At 37.1% G+C, this 21470-nt stretch overlaps 1 protein-coding gene across 2 annotated transcripts in view; it reads left to right on the forward strand.

Annotated features, from left to right (window-relative positions):
• Positions 1-21470, forward strand: part of Taf2 (TATA-box binding protein associated factor 2) — a 61913-nt gene that overhangs the window by 18509 nt on the left and 21934 nt on the right. For both annotated transcript variants that reach the window (XM_060389411.1, XM_021650065.2), the window contains exons 11-21: positions 636-771; positions 2499-2653; positions 3271-3385; positions 5635-5744; positions 6474-6539; positions 7577-7829; positions 12003-12143; positions 14600-14710; positions 15144-15337; positions 16812-16951; positions 20235-20304. In XM_060389411.1, the coding sequence (XP_060245394.1) occupies positions 636-771; positions 2499-2653; positions 3271-3385; positions 5635-5744; positions 6474-6539; positions 7577-7829; positions 12003-12143; positions 14600-14710; positions 15144-15337; positions 16812-16951; positions 20235-20304 (1491 nt within the window). The remainder of the gene's footprint in view (positions 1-635; positions 772-2498; positions 2654-3270; positions 3386-5634; positions 5745-6473; positions 6540-7576; positions 7830-12002; positions 12144-14599; positions 14711-15143; positions 15338-16811; positions 16952-20234; positions 20305-21470) is intronic.

The following is a 21470-nucleotide window of genomic DNA, read 5'->3' on the forward strand; positions in this document are numbered from 1 at the left end:
CTCCTGTCCCAAGAACACAGATGCAGGGTTCCCCAAATACTGTATTTCAGTGCAGCAACAGTTTTATGACGGTTTATGTTAACAGAACACAGAAAGCCATAGACCACCATACCTTTCAAATATGTTGTTGGTACTCAGTATCAAACCCGAGGATTCTCCCATTCATTGCCAACTGAGCTGCACCCCAGCCTTCTGCTCTTCTGCTTTCCTTCCTTCCTTCCTTCCTTCCTTCCTTCCTTCCTTCCTTCCTTCCTTCCTTCCTTCCTTCCTTCCTTCCTTCCTTCCTTCCTTTCGTTATTTTATGTGTATGGGTGAAACTGAATTTGGAGGGAACACCACACAAACATCGATTGTGAGAATATAATTTGGTATACTTTTAAGAGGTATTTAGAACTGATCAGTTTTAAAATGGGTTGTTTTAAGATAGCAGCAGTTCTGCTCTATGTATAGGATCATAAAGAACAGCTTTTAGGTATTTGTTGTGTGAAAATGTTTGTATAAAATTTACCATAATGTTTTAAAATATTGGAAAATTATTGTCAGCTTAAATTGCTTACATTAAATTTAAAGTCTGTCTTCTATTTTGTTCTTTAATAGTAAGATTTGTTATATTAAGTGAATCTACTTTTTTTCAGCCCCGCGTCTCACCTCCACTTTTCAATAAAGCATCCACACACACTGTCCTGGGAATACTATACTATGTTTCAGTGTAAAGCTCACCTTGTGATGAGACTGATTGAGAACAGAATCAGCATGGAGTTTATGCTGCAAGTAAGTGCTAGCATACAATTTACTGGGCAACAGTAAGGGGAATGGAGTCTTTTGAAACCTCAAAGCCTGTTTCTGGTGACACACCTCCTCCAATAAGGCCACACTTCCTCATCCTCAGCTACCAACTGGCAACCAAATGCTCACATGCCTGAGACTCATGGAGGACACTGCAGTTAAATCATCACATTATCTTCCCTGTCTCCCAGAGGCTTGTGGCCATGTCATCACATAAAATATTCTAGTTCAACTTCAACAGTCCCCACAGTCTGTCAGTCAAAATGCTGTTTCAAAATCCAAAATCTCTTCTGAGATGCAAGCAGTCTCTTAATTATAACCCTCTGTAAAATCAGAAGCAAACTACATACTTGACAATATGTTATTCCAAAAAGAGGAATAGAAGCAAGACCGAAGCAAGAGGCAAACCGAAGTCCAGAAGGACAAACTCCAAATCCCTTAACTCTGTGTCCAGTGTTAAAGGGCTTAGTTGACTTAGCCCTTCCAGCTTTGCTGCCTTTAATATACCTCGGTCTCTTCAGCTGCACTCCTTGTGTGCAGCTCGTGTTAGTGGATTTTCCTGGCTCTATCACCTTTAGCATCTTGGAGTCTCCAACATAACTCAGGCTTCATATTTGCAGTGTCACAAAATGTTTTCTGAAGGCCTCAGTATAGGAACTCCTTTGCCGTCCACCGGGCCTCAGATGTTCTATTTAACACCAGAAGAAGACTGCACAACCCATTACTTCATTGCTCTTCTTAAGTTTTGCTATATTTTAAAGTAAGTTTGAGTATAAGTAGTTAAAATATAAGTGATGAAGTACCATCAAGATAGTTAGATTACTTGCATAAATACATAGTGTGACTTTGCGTTTGGCCTCTTTCTCCTGCTCCATTCCATTCCATTCTGTCTTTTCTTTAGTTTTCTTTTTTGAGATGCTGAGGATGAAATATATGGTCTTGTACTTACTATACAAATGCTGTACCACTGAGGTACATTCCCAAACTAATAGATGCTATAAAAATATCAGCTTTCTTTACCCCCTCATTGATAACATTCTTAAAGACAAGCTTAAAACAAAAATTTTTTAAAAATTATTTTTGCTGAGAAAGTAGTACATTGAGAGTTGTTGCTTAATGTGGGTGGGGTGTAATGTGATATGAGGTTTAATCTGTGATATCGTAAAAATGGAAATACAACTTTTCTCTAAAGATTGAAGAACAGAAATATAAAATGAGAAAAGTTTGCCATGAAAGGACATTTGTACTTTCTAGAACGATAGAGATCTTTGTTAATAGTCATTCATGAATTCACTTTTGCAATGCTAACTAGCTGTGATACTCTCACGTGTGCTAGGTAAATGTCATCCCACTAAGCCACAGCTCCTCTCCTTCTCCCTATTCCCCTTTTTGAAGTAGAACACATGAGATTTATCACATATCAGACATGACTAGTTTCCTAATGAGTATTCTTAGTTTTGAATACTGTGTAAAGTTTGGAAGAAATATTGTGCTTCTAATTCTTAATAAACAATATTGTATCTAGCACATTGTTAGTATTCAGTAAAGTTTCTCTTATATCCTGGTTAAATATTTCTGTGTTTCTCTTGCTTATAGTATTTAACCCAAAAATTGCAATTGCTATCTTTTGTAAATGATCACATGACGCTGCAGTGCGGACTGGGTGAAGTGTACCATTGGAAACAGTGTTATACATGCTTCTGTCGTTGTAGGTTTTCAATAAGCTGCTGAGTCTGGCCAGCACTGCTTCGTCTCAGAAGTTCCAGTCACACATGTGGAGCCAGATGCTGGTTTCCACCTATGGGTTTTTGAAGTCCATTTCCAACGTCTCTGGCAAAGACATCCAGCCCTTAATAAAGCAGTGGGTGTATCCTTTGGAGTAGCAGCTCAGAAGTATTGAAGGGAATAGGCTAGGTGGGAGATTGGAAAGAGGGAGGGAATCCATTGATACTTAAGAAACGGAAATAACTGAGCTGTGACCTTATCTTCTAAAGTGCCTTCCAAAGATTGGGTTCTGTTTTGTGTATAAACATTGATGTTTCTATTTATAAAATTTGGCATATTTTGTACTTTTTAATATGAACAGGTTTCATGGTGGATAAGGTAAATACTCTAGCAGACAGGCTTATAGCATTACTTGTAAGATGAAATGGTCTGGTGATTTTAAAATGTGCTTAGGGCTTGGCACAACTTGACTGGTATCTTGGAACTTGGCAGTTTTTGCGTTTTTCACTTCAAGGTACTATGAGTAATCGAGTACAGTGGCATTACTTTAAAACATAAGCTTTTCAACGTTTTAGAAAAATTGCTCAATCTGGGAAACAGTTTTCAAAAGAATTTTGAATATTTTGCCACCTGGGATAGAATGTGTACTTTGAGACGTTGCTTTAGTGGGAACGCATTTGAAACTTATTAATGTAACACTGTTTTGTTTTGTTGCACATTTTCATTTCAATGTATAAAATTTCCTTTACAATTCCTCAGAGACCAGAGTGGAGTGGTAAAGTTTTATGGAAGTTTTGCATTTAATAGAAAACGAAATGTTTTAGAACTAGAAATAAAACAAGATTACACATCTCCTGGAACTCAGAAGTATGTGGTAAGTGGTTTTCTAGCATAGCATTTTGCACTGTTGCCTCCAGTGCCAGCTGTAGAAAGTAAAAATGAGTGTGGGGCTATATATTGTTTTTTTTTTTTTTGGCCCTATAATTATTGTGGCAGTATTATTTTACCCATTATCAGAATCAAATACGACACTGACATCTGTTAGATTTTATAATTGCCTGATTTACCTTGGGTTGGGTAGATATTCCTACCTATCTCAGTAACCTCACCATCTATCTCCCAGCCTCCATCCAATGCTTTCCATCTCAATCATCCTCATCTGGTCTACCTTCCATCCATAATCCCAATACACTTGTTTATATTTTTCATCTTGTTTTCTCCATCTACGCCATCCTTGGGAGTCGTTCCAGCCCACGTGGTCCCTTCCCCATGCCAAGCCATTGTTGGACTCTTCCTGCCTCCTCTCTTCTCATCTGTCTCCCTCCCCTGACTCTCCTGTCCTTCAAAGCCTGGGGAGCTTACCCATGCTTACCCTACACAAGTATAGGCCTTTATTTTTTTATTTTTTAAATTTATTAAAATTTATTCATTTTGTATCCTAGCTATAGCCCTTTCCCAAATCCTGCCCTCCTTCTCTCATCTCCTCCCAGTCCACTGATAGGGGAGGTCCTCCTCCCCTTCCATCTGACTCTAGCCTCATCTAGGTCTCATCAGGACTGATTGCATTGGTTTCCTCTGTGGCCTGGTAAGGCTGCTCCCCCACTAGTGGGAGGTGATCAAAGAGCAAACCACTGAGTTCATCTCAGAGACAGTCCCTGCTCCCCTTACTAGGTACCGACTTGGACACTGAGATGCCATGGGCTACATCTGTACAGGGGTTCTAGGTTATCTCCATGCATGGTCCTGGGAGTATCAGCCCAGATTTTTTGATTCTGTTGCTCTCCTTATGGAGCTCCTGTTGCCTCCTGGTCTTTCTTCTCTCCCTTCTTTCATAAGATTCCCTGCACTCTGCCCAATGTTTGGCTATGAGTTTCAGCATCTGCTTTGATAGACTGTTGGGTAGAGTCTTTCAGAGGCCCTCTGTGGTAGGCTCCTGTCTTGTTCCTTGTTTTCGCCTTCTTCTGATATCTATCCCATTGGCCTTCCTGAATGAAGATTGAGCATCTTACCCAGGGTCCTCCTTCTAGCTTAGCTTCTTTAGGTGTACAGATTTTAGTATGATTATCCTGTATTATATGTCTTTACACTTATAAGTGAGTATATATCGTGTATCTTTTTGCATCTGGGATACCTCACTCAGGATGATCTTTTCTAGTTCTCATTATTTGCTTGCATATTTCATGATTTCTTTGTTTTTAATTGCTGAGTAGTATTCCATTGTGTAAATGTACCACAATTTCTGTATCCATTCCTCAATTGAGGAGCACATGGGTTGTTTCCAGATTCTGGCTGTTACGAATAAAGCTGCTATGAACATGGCTAAGCAAATGTTATGTTTAAAGTCCTGGAGAAATCAGGGATACAAGGCACTTATCTAAACATAGTAAAGGCAATATACAGTAAGCCTGTAGCCAACATCAAACTAACTGGAGAGAAACTTAAATGAATCCCACTGAAGTAAGGGACAAGGCAAGACTGCCCAGTCTCTCCATATCTCTTCAAAATAGTTCTTGAAGACCTTGCTAGAGCTATAAGACAATTAAAAGGATATCAAGGGGATTCAGTTTGGAAAGGAGGAAGCCAGCGTATCATTATTTGCAGTATGATAATACACATGAATGACCCCAAGAATTCTACCAGGGAACTCCTACAGCTCATAAACTCCTTCAGCAAAGTGGCTAGATACGAAATTAACCCAAAAAAATCAGTAGCCTTCTGGTATAGGCCGTTAACCAAACAATCAGATATGTCTTAGGCAGGTTTACAAAACAAGGATAGGTGTAACCACTGTTCCTATAATGCTTGTGGACTGTACGCTTGTTCATTCAAATGCTGATTTCTCTACTCCACTATCTGGTTTCAATTTGGACATTACATTGTGGTGCTTAGAAAGTTTGTGTAAACATGTAACAGAGCGTTGGCTGTCCTGGACAGCTTTTTAGACCAGGCTGGCTTTGAGATATACCTGCCTCTGTCTCAGTGCTAGGATTAAAGGCATGTGTTACAATACCTGGCTAATTTATATTTTGATTTATCTGTCTTTAAATGTAAGGATATGTTGACCATTTTCTAGCAAGCAGTCTTTAATGCTAAGTTGTTGCTGTTATTCTTGTTTTTTTAAAGGGACCACTTAAAGTAACAGTACAAGAGTTAGATGGATCCTTCAACCATACTTTGCAAATTGAAGAAAACAGCCTTAAACATGATATACCATGCCACTCTAAAAGTAGAAGGTAAGCCGTGAGTCATAAGTGCTGTAAACTAGAGCTGAAACTACAAATCCTGCATGAAAAAACGCCTGTGCAAAACTCCAGTTGAATTCCAGGAAAATGTTCACAGGAAGAACACCTTGCCTGCTAGCTTTTTCTTGTATGGTACTTCAAGGTAGCGTTACCACACATATTTTGTTTGAAGTCTGGTTCGTTGTTCTTGAGACAGGATCTCATGTAGCCCTATTGGCCTTGATCTTCTTACTTCCACCTCCCAAAAATTAGAATCGCAGGCATGCACCCTTACACACACAAAACCTTTGTCTTTGGAATTAAGTTTTTTTATATTTATGTAAGTTACTTTTAGAATAGAGTCTCACTCTATAGTCCAGGCTGTCCTAGACCTCTGCATACTGCGCTGAGGCGATTCTTGTACCTCTGGCTCCCAAGTACTGGGATTATAGGCTGTGCTACTATGTCAAGCTTTAAATATTTTTTTTTCTTTTGAGAAGAGAGTCTTGTGTATCCCAGGTTGATTTGCTTTCCATTAACTTTTAATAAGAAAAATCAACATCCATATTCTGCAGCTTCAAGGTCAATTTTGTTGTTTCTAAACTCCGTTTCATTGTTTACTCCTTTTTGGTATATCTTTTAGTGTTTTTCAAAATCCTTTATTTGAACTTTGCCTGTTCAATAGTTCCATTCTGACTTGGGAAATCCACAATTTTCAAATTTACTTTTCTTTAAATATAGGAATAAGAAGAAAAAAATCCCATTGATGAATGGGGAAGAAGTTGACATGGATCTTTCTGCAATGGAGTAAGTTACTTAAAAGTATGTAATTGTCTTTGAAATGTGTGCTTTTAAAACCATTTAAAGTCAAGAGAAACTGTTAGAAAAATGTTTAAATAAAATCATAACTCATTAGTGATATAAAATTCTGTACAGACTGGTTGAGTCATTAAAAGGAAGTGCAGTAGTGTTGGCATGGCCTCGGTTTCAGCTTCACAGCCTTCTTGCTGTCTCTTGATGGCTCCTGAGTAGTGTTTCTCAGACTTACATGGGGGAAAATGGTTTTTCAAGATAGGGTTTCTCTGTGTAGCCTTGGCTGTCCTAGACTTGCTTTGTAGATCAGGCTGTCATCAAACTCAAAGCCATCTGTCTCTGCCTCCCAAGAACTGGAATTACAAGCGTGTGCCACCACACCCAGCTGAGGGATATTTCTTAAGCGTTAAATATTTTTATACCAAGTACATCATGAGCACACAGTATTGAATCAATTAATATTGCAAAATGATATTATTTTGATTAAAATATTGACAGACTTGATTTTCTCTTTGCATGTTACTTGAGAAATACATGAGAAAAAACACAGTAGACCTTCAATTATGAATTCAGAACTTTCTTGATAAAAAAGTCATGAGTCTAACAGTTAAATGTCAACTAAAATTAATTCAGTAAAATAAATGTTTTCTTTTTGAATTTCTAAAAAGGGATGACTTTTATACTCTAGTCATTCATTAGGTTATAGAACATTGAACAAAGAAAGTTTGTATCCTTTGTGTTTTGACATCTCATAATTGCAGGTAAAAACACCCAGAGTAATATTTTTAGTGGAAAATTTGGAATTTGGTATCCTGTGTGACAACTTCTCATATCTTTAAAGATCTTGTTAGTAAGAATGTGAGAAAGTTAGCATAACATAGTAAAGAGTTTGTTTGATATATGGTTCCAATAAAACTCAACAGCATGAAAATACTGTATTTAGAGGAGAGTCTGAGTAGTGTCTGCCTTGTTTTTGTTTCCCAAAGGTAAGTTGTAAAAGCTAAAGTTTTAAAATTGTATTTTTCTCCTAGTGCTGATTCCCCATTGTTGTGGATAAGGATAGACCCAGATATGTCTGTCTTGCGGAAGGTGGAATTTGAGCAGGCTGATTTTATGTGGCAGTATGAGCTCCGATATGAGAGAGATGTTGTTGCTCAGCAGGAATCCATCTTGGCCTTGGAGAAATTCCCCACCCCAGCATCGCGCCTTGCGCTCACTGATATTCTAGAGCAAGAGCAGTGTTTCTACCGAGTGAGAATGTCGGCGTGCTTCTGTCTCGCCAAGGTGAGGTTACACAGGAGAAAGGCGTTGTTGTGCCACAGACTATTGTGCACTTTACACCAAGGCTCTGAGAAGCAATTAAAACCAGAGTCTTTAAGGTCTTCTTGTTAACAGTTCCTGTGAAAGCTTGTACCAAATGCTTCTAACGGCACTGATTTGAAAGAAACGTGTTTGACAGAAAAATAGATAATATTCAAAAATGTCATAAGTGTAAAACTGAAAACCATGGAGAATATTTCTATTTTTAAATTGCCACCATATTTTTAGTGCTATGAAAGTTTGGCTATAAATTCTGTGATTGGGGGCTGGAGAGGTGGCTCAGCAGTTAAGAGGTCTACCCTTCCAGAGGTCCTGAATTCAGTTTCCAGCAATCACATGGTGTCTCATGGCCATTTATAAATCGGATCTGATGTCCTCTTCTGGCATGCAGGCATACATGCCAACAGAGTACTCATAAATAAATAAATCTTTAAATAATGAAAAGAAATTGTAGTTGCAGTGATTTGTGTTTTTACATGAGAATACATAAAATTAAATTAATAAACTTTAACTGTACCATTGTGATAGGTATTTTATTATGCTTTAAGAATTAAAATTAGTAATGACTAATCTACAGTAATTGGCTCTATAATTTCACATTACCAAAAAAAGTAGGCTGTAGGCTCAAATTTTTCAAACACTTTAATGTTCTGCCACCCTTCTAACCCCATGCCCTTAGGCAGGAGATTAGTAGGGAAAAAGGGGCTGTAGACCTTTTAGTTACTTTCTGATGATTAGGGTTGTTGGGTCCAGAATCTCAGTGTGCTGACATTTTGCAATTTCTTCAAGCCTTTGTGGATTTTTCTTATCTGGAACTACCTCTTTTTGGTGTTATTATAAATTACAGATTGGATTTCTCTGAAGGTTCTACATTTTGATTCAAAAATTCCTCCAACCTCTGTTCTATGGCCTTTAATTTAGCATCTGTCTTTTCATTCTCTCTCTCTCTCTCTTTTTTTCTATAAATCTGGCTTATTTTGATCTCTTCCAAGAGGATATACAAAATTATAATTGTCATGGAAAAAATTATTTATATTCTAAGAGAAACAAATAAATGGAATCCAGAAGCCCCGGGTCATTGTCTTCCTCCATTTTCAACACAGAAAATAATCTTTTCTTTAATCTCAAAATCTCTCCCTAAGGACTTTACTTTTTTAGACTTTCACTTTCCCTTCTAGACCTTACCATTTCAGATTGTTTGGGGCTTCTTAGTCTGTCTCTGGCTCTTGCCTGCAGGGAGAGATTTTTTGTTGTTGTTGTTTCTGTTTTCTGTCTCCCTCAAGGGATCCTGACCCTCTGCCAGTCTGGGAAGTTATTGGGTCCATAAAGTGGTTGTTCCTCTGACCATGAGTCATGTCTGCAAGAGCCCCTTCTCAAAGGGATTAGCTTCTTGCCTTTGCTATGAAAGTCAGGCGTTGAGAAGCTTATATTAAAGAGGCTTTTCTTCTTCTTCTTCTTCTTCTTCTTCTTCTTCTTCTTCTTCTTCTTCTTCGTTGTCGTCGTCGTCGTCTTCGTCTTCTTCTTCTTCTTTTTCGTCTTCTTCTTCTTCTTCTGTTAGGGCCAAAAGAACTGCTTCTACTTTGTCTCTCTGACACTTTTATCAGTTTTTGTTTTTCTGCAGTAGGCTGGAGACCTTGGTGTTTTGGGGAACGGGGGCAGGGTTGACAAATCAGGGAGCTATGAGCTCCTGTCTTAGACACCATAGTTGCTCCCTTATGGAACAGAACTAAGAAACTGCTCCGTAGTTTTACTTTCCATTTAAGTTTGGGGACGCTTGGTAAGCCAAAATGTTATGGTTATTTTTTACAAAACTGTGTTTGTTTCTCAGTTTAACTTTTAACCCAGCTTTCACACAAATATTGAGACTCCTTTATATCTGTTTAATAATAAGCTTCACAACACAATAACTGAGCAGTTATTAATCTGTTCTTAACCCTCTAGCTAATTTGACTTCCTCTCTGAGTATATCTCAGAGATGTTTGCACTGTGTAGCTTTCTTGCTGCAGCTCCTTCCTCTTTTGGTCCCTCTTGGATATCTGTCTATGGTTGAATCCCCTTACTTTCTCTTCTAACTCCTCCTCCCCCGGCTGGCAGGAAGTCCAGCCCTGTTCTCTCCATTTTAAAGCTAGCTGCTTTATTGGCATATCAGGGGACATTTGGAGAGCAGTGTTTACACAGCATTGAAACAGGAAATTCTTAGAACAAGGATTGCAATCAGATATGGGGGATACAGAAATCAGCATTTGAATTACACAATATCCTTATGCCTACAATAAAGTCTTTTATTTTTTCCTCCTTTAGCTTTTAAGGACAGGGTTTCTCTATGTAGCCTTGGCTGTTCTAGAACTCTATAAACCAGGCTGGCCTTGAACTCACAAGAAATTGGCCTCACTCTGCCTCCGAAGTGCCAGGGGTAAAGGTATGTACCACCACCACCCAGTAATAAACAGTCTTTAGGTTAAAGAAAAATCTGAACCAGAAAGATGCAGACAGAATGTTGATTGACCAGAATTAATTAATCAATCAATCAATCAATCAATCAATTAATTCATCCATCTATCCATCTATTTATTTATTTTCTAACAAGTATTTAAAAGCATCTGGATGGTAGGTTTATTCCCATTTCAATGGATTCTAGTGCTATTTGTTTGTCTTTAGATCACAATAATATGCAGTTGACTTTCTGTGCTCTCAGATATTAGAGAAAGATGGGATTATTTGTAGGGATATTTTTCATTGGTACTCTAAAAAATTGTAGATTTAGTTAAAGTCATAGCAGAGCCATAAAACTACAGAATAATGTACTTAATCACAATTTCCATTATTTCAGATACTTTTTTATATGCCTTAAAAATATTAATGGTTTTTTTCTAGAGAATTTTTTCTTCACTATTTAAATAATTTTTATTAAAGCAAGAAATTTTACAGTCTATATTATGTGTCCTTGATCAGCTTTCAATTGTTAGTTAAAACAGAACTAACATCTAAACTTTTCCACAGTAAAGAATTAAATAGTTAAGGGAATGAAAGCTTTGAAGTTCTATACTTTGATGAGAAGTACTTTATTTAGGGGCTTTAATACATTAATTTGTTTTCCTATTTTATAGTTTTGTGAATTCTTGCTGATTTTGCATCAAGTAATTGAGGACTAGTCATGCTCACTTAAACAGAGCATTTGCTTGGTACATAAAGTTCAATATTTCTTTTTTTTTTTACTTTTATCTTTCATAACTTTTTTATGGTGCTTAAATTTGAGGTATTTGCATATCCTCTATCTGTGGAGCATGGGTTTCTTTTCAGGTGCCAAGATCAGGTGTAAACAGCTAGAACTTCAGTGGTATTGCTTTCTGGGCAGCTGCCACAGCATGGCGGGCTTGTAGGATACTGTATCCTCTTCAGCCTTGGAGTAAGACACACTGGGGACTCAAGCCTATGAACTGCTTCCAAGCTAGCAGTCTCCAACAGAGTACCAGTGACTTTACCAGTGACAGTAGGGTTCATGACTTAAATAAGAAAACAACTCTCCACTCAGCATTGGCTTTTGCTCTTGAGTGGGGGCCAGATACCAACATGGAAACACTTAGAGGCTCCTCGCCTTGTTCATGACTTGGAGAGGGGATAGAGTCTCTTACATACAGTACATACTCTAGGCTGGCCGGAAACTTATATTCACATGTTGTAGCTTTGCCTTGGTATTCTCTAAATAAACAATATATCGTATTTGGATTACTTTCTACTTGAGTAGACTAAGAAACAGTTAAAACAATATTTTTTAATTTTGATGAACTTAAAATATCAAAGTTATATCTACCAAAGTGGATAGGGACAAACCAGTCAGAGAACTTTGCCAGCATGTTTTCTTAAACACAAGAGGATGCTAGCATTTGAAGGTTAACTCATGCTATCAACTGCAAGTGCACACAGTGGGGCTTTTGGTTTGTATTGAGTTGTTTGGATGGTTTGTTTATTTTTAATTTTTTTGGTGGCTAACTTTGTATATATTCTTAGAAATGGGTAATAAAAGGCCAGATTGTATTAATTTCCAAGAACTATAGTGTTAGCTTTTAGAAAGCCCTTTGTATTCAAAGTGTATTTATAATGGTGATGGAAAGTCCTTCATCTTCTGATTGTTTACAGATTGCAAACTCAATGGTGAGCACATGGACAGGACCACCAGCCATGAAGTCCCTTTTTACTAGAATGTTTTGTTGTAAAACTTGTCCAAACATTGTGAAAACAAACAACTTCATGAGTTTTCAGAGTTATTTTCTACAGAAGGTACTCCTGTTTCTCTTTGTTCTTATGTTTTTATATTAACCTAACTTTATTGATGTTCACCTAGAATGACTTTTTTTAGTCTACAAACTCTTGTGTATCTGTTTGATTTGGAAACTGCATATTATAGGTGTGTGTTTTTATAAGTCGGCCTCTGCTCTAAAGCTTTTTCTAAAATTTTAAGTGATCATTGATTTTTATCAACTTTATATAAATCATATCCACATTAGTTGGTCATGTTTGACATAAAGGAAAGCCAAATGAGAAAGTTAATGTAAAAGACAGATAAGGCTTTGAACAGGAGAAAGGAGGTCATAGGAGTTAAAGGGAAGGAAAGGTAGGAACCTTTTTTTTCCTCAAGTGGAAAGGAATTTTTTTTTTTTTTTTTTTTAAGTGAAACTCCTTCCATAGCTTGGAAGATTGTGGAAGAGGGGCCTGAAGCAATGTAAGAGCCCAAAGAATGTCGTGGGACTCTTTGTTTAGGGCAGGGCATGGCTGTTGCACTTTTGACCTCTCAGCAGCAGTGATTAAGTCCTACTCAAGATTGTGCCTTCCAGGCTCTATCTCCAGACAGAAGGATTTAGCAAGGCCGCAGCCCTCCCTTAGGGTATAAGGCAGTTAATGGTTATGGGACTGGGAGAGGCACTTCATGATGTGGCAGCTGGTGAGGTGCCCATGTTCCATAAGCAATTCCAAGAAAACTCAGTGGGTCACCCAGAAATAAAACAGTAAAGAAAGAAAAAAGACATGACAGTGGAGGAGACCTACCTGGTTGGAAAGTTAATAGGAGTGGGAGTGGAGCTCTGCTTATAGGGGTAAAAAAGTGAAAAGAAAAGCAATGTGGAGGTTAGAGGTTTTGTTTTTGCTTTTGCTTTTTTTTTTTTCTAATGAAAGGAGAGACTAGACGGGATGAGAACATGTGTGTACTGTAAAGGTAATTATGAGTCTCTTTTGGTTTTACTTTTTTGTTGTTTGTATGTATTCCAAAATGTGTTTGCATGTGTATTTGTTTGCAGAATAAAGTTTTATTTCTTACTGTGGATTGAAGTAAAAAATTTGGAATGATAGTACTTTTAGTTCAATTAGCTTTTATATAACACTTTCAGTTTGGCAGAAAAGAAAATTAATGAGTAAATCAAACATTTAAATTTGCCTTTCAAGAGTGCAAACTAGGCAGAGAGAACAGATACTCTTGTGGGAAAAAGAAGCTTTCCCCCTAGTTTTTCCTACAGAATTAACACTGCATCAGTTCCTGTTGTCATTGCTGTGACAAAGGCCACAGAAGGAAATTGCGTTTGCCTTGGCTCCCAGCTTGAGAGGATCTAGCCCATCGTAGCGAGATAAGCATGGCGCAGAGCTTGAGGTGGCATTGCATCTGCAGGCAGGAAGCAAAGAGCTATGAACCCTGGCTCTCAGCTCACTTTCTTGGTTTTATTTGTTCTGGACCCCAGTTCATAGGATTGTGCCATCCATAGGTTGGATCTTGCTGTCCTCAGAGACATGCCCAGAAGTGTATCCCCGAGGTGATTCAAGATCCAGTCAAACTGACAATGGAAATTAACCATCACACTGCTGTTGACTCTGTTTATTCCTCCATGTATTGCCCCCTTTTCACTCTTGCTCTGTAGCTCAAGCCGGCCTGGAATTCCTAATCATCTTGCCTCTACCTCCAGTGTGCTGGAATTGTCAAGAATATACCTCCATTGTAGCTGCTTCTGTTCTTTTAAGCAAGTTTTAAAAATGAGCCATCTCATTTTTGATTATCCAATTCAGAAGGGAAAGTTTTGATATCTTCCATGTTCTAAGTAGGACTAAGATTTCTGTGTATCTACTGTTCTGTCTAGGGCCCAATTAGCTTTATTTCACTAGCAGAATAAACTGTTGTGTGTCTGTCATATTTACACTAACAGAAAATTATTTATAAAATTTTAGAAGAAATGTATGCTGAAATTTAGATTACTGTGTGTCCTTAGTCTGAGGGTTGGTAAGCTATACTGTTTGCTTAATGCCTTTTGACATCTGATCCTTGAGCCCTAAAAATGATTGTGAAAAAAAGCAAGGCAGTAAGCAACCAGCCAACGATATCCAGGGTAGTAGATAATGAAGGTGGGAGTTAAAAATGAACCAGTGCTGAATTTGTGTACTATTTCCACTATATCACTTAGAAATGGATTGTATAATTTACATATTACATGCTTTCTTCCAGGAAGTGAGCGCTAAGGCACATAGCCTGTAGAACATCTCCACTAATAGAAATTAGTGGAAATTTCTTAGATTTCTTACCCATTTCAGTAGTAAGGCTTTTAGATGTGTCTGTAGTGGGAGCACATGGGAAATGTGGTATTAGGCTCCATCTAGGTATCTGTGTTAACCCCAGTCTAATTCTCTTTAGAGCACAAATTATCATGGTAATGAATAAGTTGGGTTGCATGCTGAAAACTCTTTCCCTTTTTTTGTAGACTATGCCAGTTGCAATGGCTTTGTTAAGAGATGTACATAATCTTTGTCCCAAAGAAGTTTTAACATTTATTTTAGACTTAATCAAGTACAATGACAACAGGAAAAATAAGGTAAGGTGCTTTTTTCAATGAGTATTCTAAAGTATGCAGTGATACTTGTTTTTCAGATAATATATGGGGGCCTCAGTCTCTAGACTGCAGTAAAAGAAAGAAAGAAATACTTGTTTGCAGCGTCAGTGTGAGCCCATTGCACTCTAGAGCTAGAGACTCTCTATATGACTTACTTATTTTAAAGATTTCTTGAAACTCCTATAGTACAGAGAGACTAGTGTAGCCAGCTGAAACTTGGTTGTATGAAGTCTAACAGCATGGTTGTTTTTGATTTTGGTGTGTGTGTATGAGATGCTGGTGATGAACTCTGGGCTTTGTGCATACTAAAGATGTGCTCTGCTTCTGAGCTGAAGTGATTTGAAGTTATATGTGTTATGTTAATATCTTATGAAAAGACCTAATTGTATCCTCTCTTAATTATTTTTTGGCTTAGTTTTCAGATAACTACTATCGTGCAGAAATGATTGATGCCCTGGCTAATTCTGTTACACCAGCTGTCAGTGTGAATAATGAAGTGAGAACTTTGGATAACTTAAATCCTGATGTGCGACTAATTCTTGAAGAAATAACTCGGTTTTTGAATATGGAAAAACTTCTCCCAAGTTACAGACATACTATCACTGTCAGGTGTCACTCAGTTCTTTGCTGTTTCTTTAAAATTGTTTATTTCTGTTAGATTAAGTTGGGAAAGATTAAAGTAAAAATAAGAAATTTAAATTTTCTGACACTATGATTTCCAGATGAATTGTTAATATTTGGAAAATATCCTTAAAATTTTCCTCTATAATGGAATTTTTAATTTTATAATACTACATATATATATTTATAATCAATTTCCATCATGTTATTATTTTCTAAAAAATATTATTTTGTATATGTGTGTGTAGCGTGCACACACACACACATACACACACACACATGCAAGCACATGATAGAGCTACTTGGACTGTGATGCATGGGTGGAGGTCAGGATCCAGCTTTGTGGATTTCTCTTTCCACCTTTATGTCAGCCCAGGATGGAACTTCCCAAGCTTACCTCAAGAGCCTTCATGTGCTGAGCTACCTCACCAACCCTAGAAATTCTCTGTATGAAACTATTTTGGTGTAAGGATCTTTTTTTGTATCAGCCATTATTGTGTAAACCATACCATTTTGGGTTTTTTGAGACAAGGTCTCACTTAGGTCAGTCTGTGTAGCCAAGGCTCACCTTGAACTAGCTCCTGCTCCTCCTGCCTTCACCTTCCAGATGCTGAAGTGCACCACCACTGGTTTGTCAGTCATTGTTTCAGAGGACTTTTAAGTTCTTTGTCTGCTTTTGTGTAGGAACCTAAAAGTTCTGCTTAACTCTTTGAGTTTGCTAAAGTTGATTAGTGACTATAAAAATTTTAGCCTTCCTATTTCCTTTTTTATTTAAAATTTTTTTCTTTTAATTTTCGAGACAGTTCTTACTGTGCTTTTTGGGCTGGCCTGGAACTCTGTAGACCAAGTTGGCCTCAAACTGAGAGATCTGCCTGCCACCTCCCACCCCCATCAATCACGTTCTGGGATTAAAGTTTTGTGCCACGATGCCCAGCTAAGCTCCCATTTTTATAGTGAATGAATATAAGATTTCTGTAGAAAGTACTTTATTTAAATTATATTATTATTGCTAAGTACTTAGGATTTCCTGAAGTATGTTTTTGTTGACATGTATGTGGATCTGAGTTTCCAAACATGTTTTGAAATTTGTTTTCATAATATTTAGATACTAATATTGAATATTATTATAAAAGTTGAACATTGCAGAATGGAATGTGTGTTCCAGTTATAATGTTTTTTTTTTTTTAATTACTTTGATTTTATGTGTTTTGCCTGCAAGTATGTGCACAAGGGCATCAGATCTCCTAGGACTAGAGTTAGAGACAGCTGTGACTCATCATGTGGGTGCTGGGAATCAAATCTGGGTCCTCTGGAAGAGCAGCCAGTGTTTGTAAACATTGAGCCATGCCTCCAGCTCCATAAATGAGGATTGTAATTGATTGACAAATGAATCTCTAACATCTAGGTAACAAATTTGGTTCATGATACTGTGGAGGAAGTAATTAACTTTTTTTCTTGATAGTTGCTTGAGAGCCATAAGGGTGCTTCAGAAGAATGGACATGTGCCAAGTGATTCATCTCTTTTCAAATCTTATGCTGAGTATGGCCACTTTGTGGACATCAGGATAGCGGCTCTGGAAGCCGTTGTTGACTACACGAAAGGTAATGTTGTCCAGGGGTGCTTGTTCCTTCTTAAAAGAAGTATATCTGAAAGTTGCTCATGCTGCATCTTCATAGTGCATGCGCTGTGGGTATTTTAATTGTTTTGAATTGCTTTTTATTTAGCATACAAAGTAGTAGGTAGATTTCACCATGATATTTTCATACATATTTATCCTTTATTGTCAAATTCTTATAGACATTTTTAACTCATGGAAGGAGCTAGCAAATTCTACAAATTTAATTATACATTATTTTTATTTTTTAATTTAATTTTTATTTTTTATATGTATTAATTACAGTTTATTCACTTTGTATCCCAGCTGTAGCCCCTTCCCTCCTTCCCTCCTAATCCCATCCTTCCTCTCTCATCTCCTCCCATGCGCCTCCCCAAGTTCACTGATAGGGGAGGTCCTCCTCTCTTTCTCTCTGACCCTAGCCTATCAAGTCTCATCAGGACTGGCTGAACTGTCTTCCTCTGTGGCCTGATAAGGCTGATCCTCCCTGAGGGAGAGGTGATCGAAGAGCCAGACACTGAGTTCATATCAGAGACAGTCTCTGTTCTCCTTATTAAGGCACCCACTTGAAGACTGAGGGCTACAGTCAAGGGCTACATCTGTGCAGGGGTTCTAGGTTATCTCCATGCATGGTCCTGGGTTGGAGTCACAGTCTCAGAAAGACCCCTGTGCCCAGATTTTTTGGTTCTGTTTCTCTCCTTGTCCCCTTTCGTCTCCCTCTTCTTTCACAAGATTTCCTGTACTCTACCCAAAGTTTGACTATGAGTCTCAGCATCTGTTTTGATACCCTGATGGGTAGAATCTTTCAGAGGCCCTCTGTGGTAGTCTCCTGTCCTGTTCCCTGTTTTCTCCCTCTTCTGATGACCATCCCAACATTTTTAAAAATAAGAGATTTGGGGAAAAATAACTAAGGTTTCAAGGAAATGACTTACAGGTGTATAAAAATGTGTTAATATGCAAACAAAACAACAGACAGTAATTTCAGCAGGAAAATTAGCTTAGGCCCAACGTTTAAAGAAATGAAAAGTGTGTCAGCAAATAAAGTAGATGCAGTGGAATACTCTAAAAGTGTAAATTAAAGTGACATAAGATAGCTTCTACTACAATTTTTTAAAAACTTTCTAGATATATCAGAACCAGGGTGTGGTACAGTGTACAAAGATAGTGTATGGGACTCTGTGAAGCCTACACCCATTTCTGATTTTTCTCCTGAGCTAAAATTTCTTTATAATTCTACTTTGCTTCCTGATTCATTCTGCAAAAATAGATACTGTAGTCTCCAGTTTCAGGTTATGAAGTCAAAAGACTGTAAATGACACAACTGTGTGAATTTTAGATTCTCTGCATTGCCAAGCTGTCAGTTACATAGCATTAGGGAATTAGACACACACAGTTCTTGTGTAACATCCTTTTTTTCCCAAGACTTTTTTTCGGGCCAGAAATGGTTGGGAAGCAGAGGTTGGAGGATATCTGGGAGTTAGAGAGACCAGCGTGGTTTACAGAGCAAGTTCCAGGTCAATTAGGGTTATATAGTGATGTCCTATAAAAAAGTTTGGGTGTTTTGTTTGTTTGCCTGTGTTACACACACACACACACCCACACGCGCACACACACACACACACAGTTTCCACCAAGGCCAAAACAGGTATTCAGATCCCCTTGAGTTGAAGTTAAGGGTCTTTGTGAGCGGCCTGATATGGGTGCTGGGAACTGACCCATAGTCCTCTACAAGAGCTTCCCCTCGTGTAACATTATGAACAAACTCCCAAAGAAAGAGTTCAGATGAGCATGTATGAATCTAACTAATAATTAAGATAGGTGAATGTGTAAAATGAAGAAACCAGAATTCAGTGTATATTTCAGAAATAATTGTTTAATAGTTATATGCAAGTAAAAGTAATATGTAACTATAATATACATCTGAAAGTCAAGCCTGTAATAGAATACTGGAAGAATAAAGAAGTTAAAGTTTACTGAGCTCTGATTATAATAAAAGGACATGGGAAAGCTCATAGGGAGTTAGAAGTTGTGAAGAAACTAGACACATGTAAAATTAAAACTTTTTATGTTTCATAAGTTTCGGTAGAAATGCCTACAGACAGGAAGCAAAGAGAGTTGTAACCATATTGTGATTATATACACATAAATATGTTAATATAGATATATAGTATCTTGAATATAAACATGTTTCTGCCTACATGGTTCCTTCCACTAAGGTGCAAAACATTTGTAAGATACATATATATAAACACTATAATTTTTGCCTTGATTCTAAAAGAACTGTCATTTTTATGTCTTTATTTAAAAGATGATGATATAAGTGATTTGCTGTTGTTAAGTGAATTATTTGACAAGCAATAAACCTATATAATTCTGTATCTCTGTATCTGTTTTGATGTCTTGCCAGCTTAAAATCTAGACTTGTTGAGATCATGTAATTTTTTTTAGTATGCCTGAGATATATGAATATGTGTCTCAGAAATAGAAAGAATTAATGAGTTAATACTACTTAAACAAAATGAAATAGAATAATAATATGTTTTCAAAAGAATACTAAACTATTAAGTATTTAAAAAATTGAATGGAGCTTAGATTTGAACCATGAATTCTGTAGCTTAAAATATTGGTACTCATATTAGAAGATGGAGGAATGAAAACTTGTGCATAAAATTGTGTATCTAAAGTTTTTTCAGTTCTTAAAAATATGTTGAAAAGGTGAATGACAATAGTGAGTCATTTTTGTCAGTTTCAGTCATAACTTGAATTTGTAATTACCTTTCTGATTGGCTTTTGTCTTGTGGAAGGAACCATATGAGCAGAAATATGTTTATATTTAAGATACTATTATATGTCAAGCCTGTCTGGGGTTTAAGTATCTAAAAAATTTGGCAGATTATGTCCAACTAATTGTGTCTTATTTAGGGCTTTTAATGAATTTGAACTTGCTTTATGGTGTATTGGTGTTTGGTTGAACTTTAGTATTAACTATATACTAGGCATTAATTTTTGGTACTATTTCATATTGATGTTTGCTTAGATACGTACTAGGTACTATTTTTGGTCTTGGTTACATGTGGCATGATGCTTGTGAGAGTTAAAACTGCAGCTAGTGCATACAAAGTTTTAAAAAAGAATGCTGATGGCTTACTTGACCCTTCAACTGCGTGACAGTCCAGCTAAGAATCTTACTTATTTAATGTTCCTACTTATCATTTGCTATTTGATTTGTTATAATTAACTCTACATTGTTTACTCATTTTTATTTTCAGTGGACAGGAGTTATGAAGAACTTCAGTGGCTACTTAATATGATTCAGACTGACCCTGTCCCCTATGTAAGGTTAGTTTATATATTTAATATCTTGATTATAGACCTGAAATGGGTCAGATCATGGCCAAAGATTGTTATTAGAAAGAATTTTTTAAATATGGAAATAGATTATGCATTTTGAAGACTTTTTCTTATTTGATTTTAGAAAAAGATTTTCAAAATACATTGTTAATTTCTTTTAATTTTTAACTGCTGTTTTACTTAGTTTTATAACAGTTTGTAGTGAATAGGAATCATGACTTGTATGTCCCAACTTATAATTGATTTCACTGTTTTTATGTCATTTGGGAGCTTATTTCAGGGCATATTTAAATTTTTTTATTATGTGTATTTGTCTATACGCATGCGTGTACACGAGCCACAGCACACATCTGGAGGTCAGAGGACAAGTCTTCACCATGGAGCCACATCACCATTCTCATTTGTTCATTGATTTCATTCAACACCTTACATTTTATTAGAGTCGGTATTTTTTTGTTTTGTTTTTTGTATTTTGGTTTTTTTTTTTTTTCTAGACAGAGTTTTTCTGTGTAGCCTTGGCTTTGTAGATCAGACTGACTTTGAACTCACAGAGATCTGCCTGCCTCTGCCTACCTGAGTACTGGGATTGCAGGTATGTGCTACCACGCCAAGCTTATTTCTTTAAAATTTAAGAAACTAGAGGAATTAAAGTCTTGATGTGCCATTTCCGTTTTTATTTGTGCTTACCTCTAGTAACTGCTTTTATTCCTGTTGTTTTTTTAACAGTGTTTTTTTTTTAATATAGAATTAAATTTAACCATTTCTGATTTCCTTTCTTTGCACATAGTAGATACTCAGAATTTTATTTGATTTGATAATATGACTTCACAGAAGAGAATTTTCGAGTTGAAAAACATTTCATCTAGGGGCAAGGACTTAGGCTTAGAGAGCTTAAATGCCTTGTTCAACTTTCCACGTCACTTGGCAGAATTTCTTTTTTTTTTAAATGACATAAACTGCCTGCTCTTCCTTGAAGTGCCTCTGGGTGTGAGCAGTCTGCTCAAGGGTTTAGGCACAGTTGGACGTGGTGGCTTATGGCTTTACTCCTAGCACTTGGGAGGCAGAGGCAGGCTGATCTCTGTTATTTTTAGGCCAGCCTGATGTATAGAGAAATTCCAGGACTACCAGAGCTGTTACACAGAGCAGCCCTGTCT

Source organism: Meriones unguiculatus, chromosome 8, assembly GCF_030254825.1.
Source record: "Meriones unguiculatus strain TT.TT164.6M chromosome 8, Bangor_MerUng_6.1, whole genome shotgun sequence".
NCBI lineage: Eukaryota > Metazoa > Chordata > Mammalia > Rodentia > Muridae > Meriones > Meriones unguiculatus.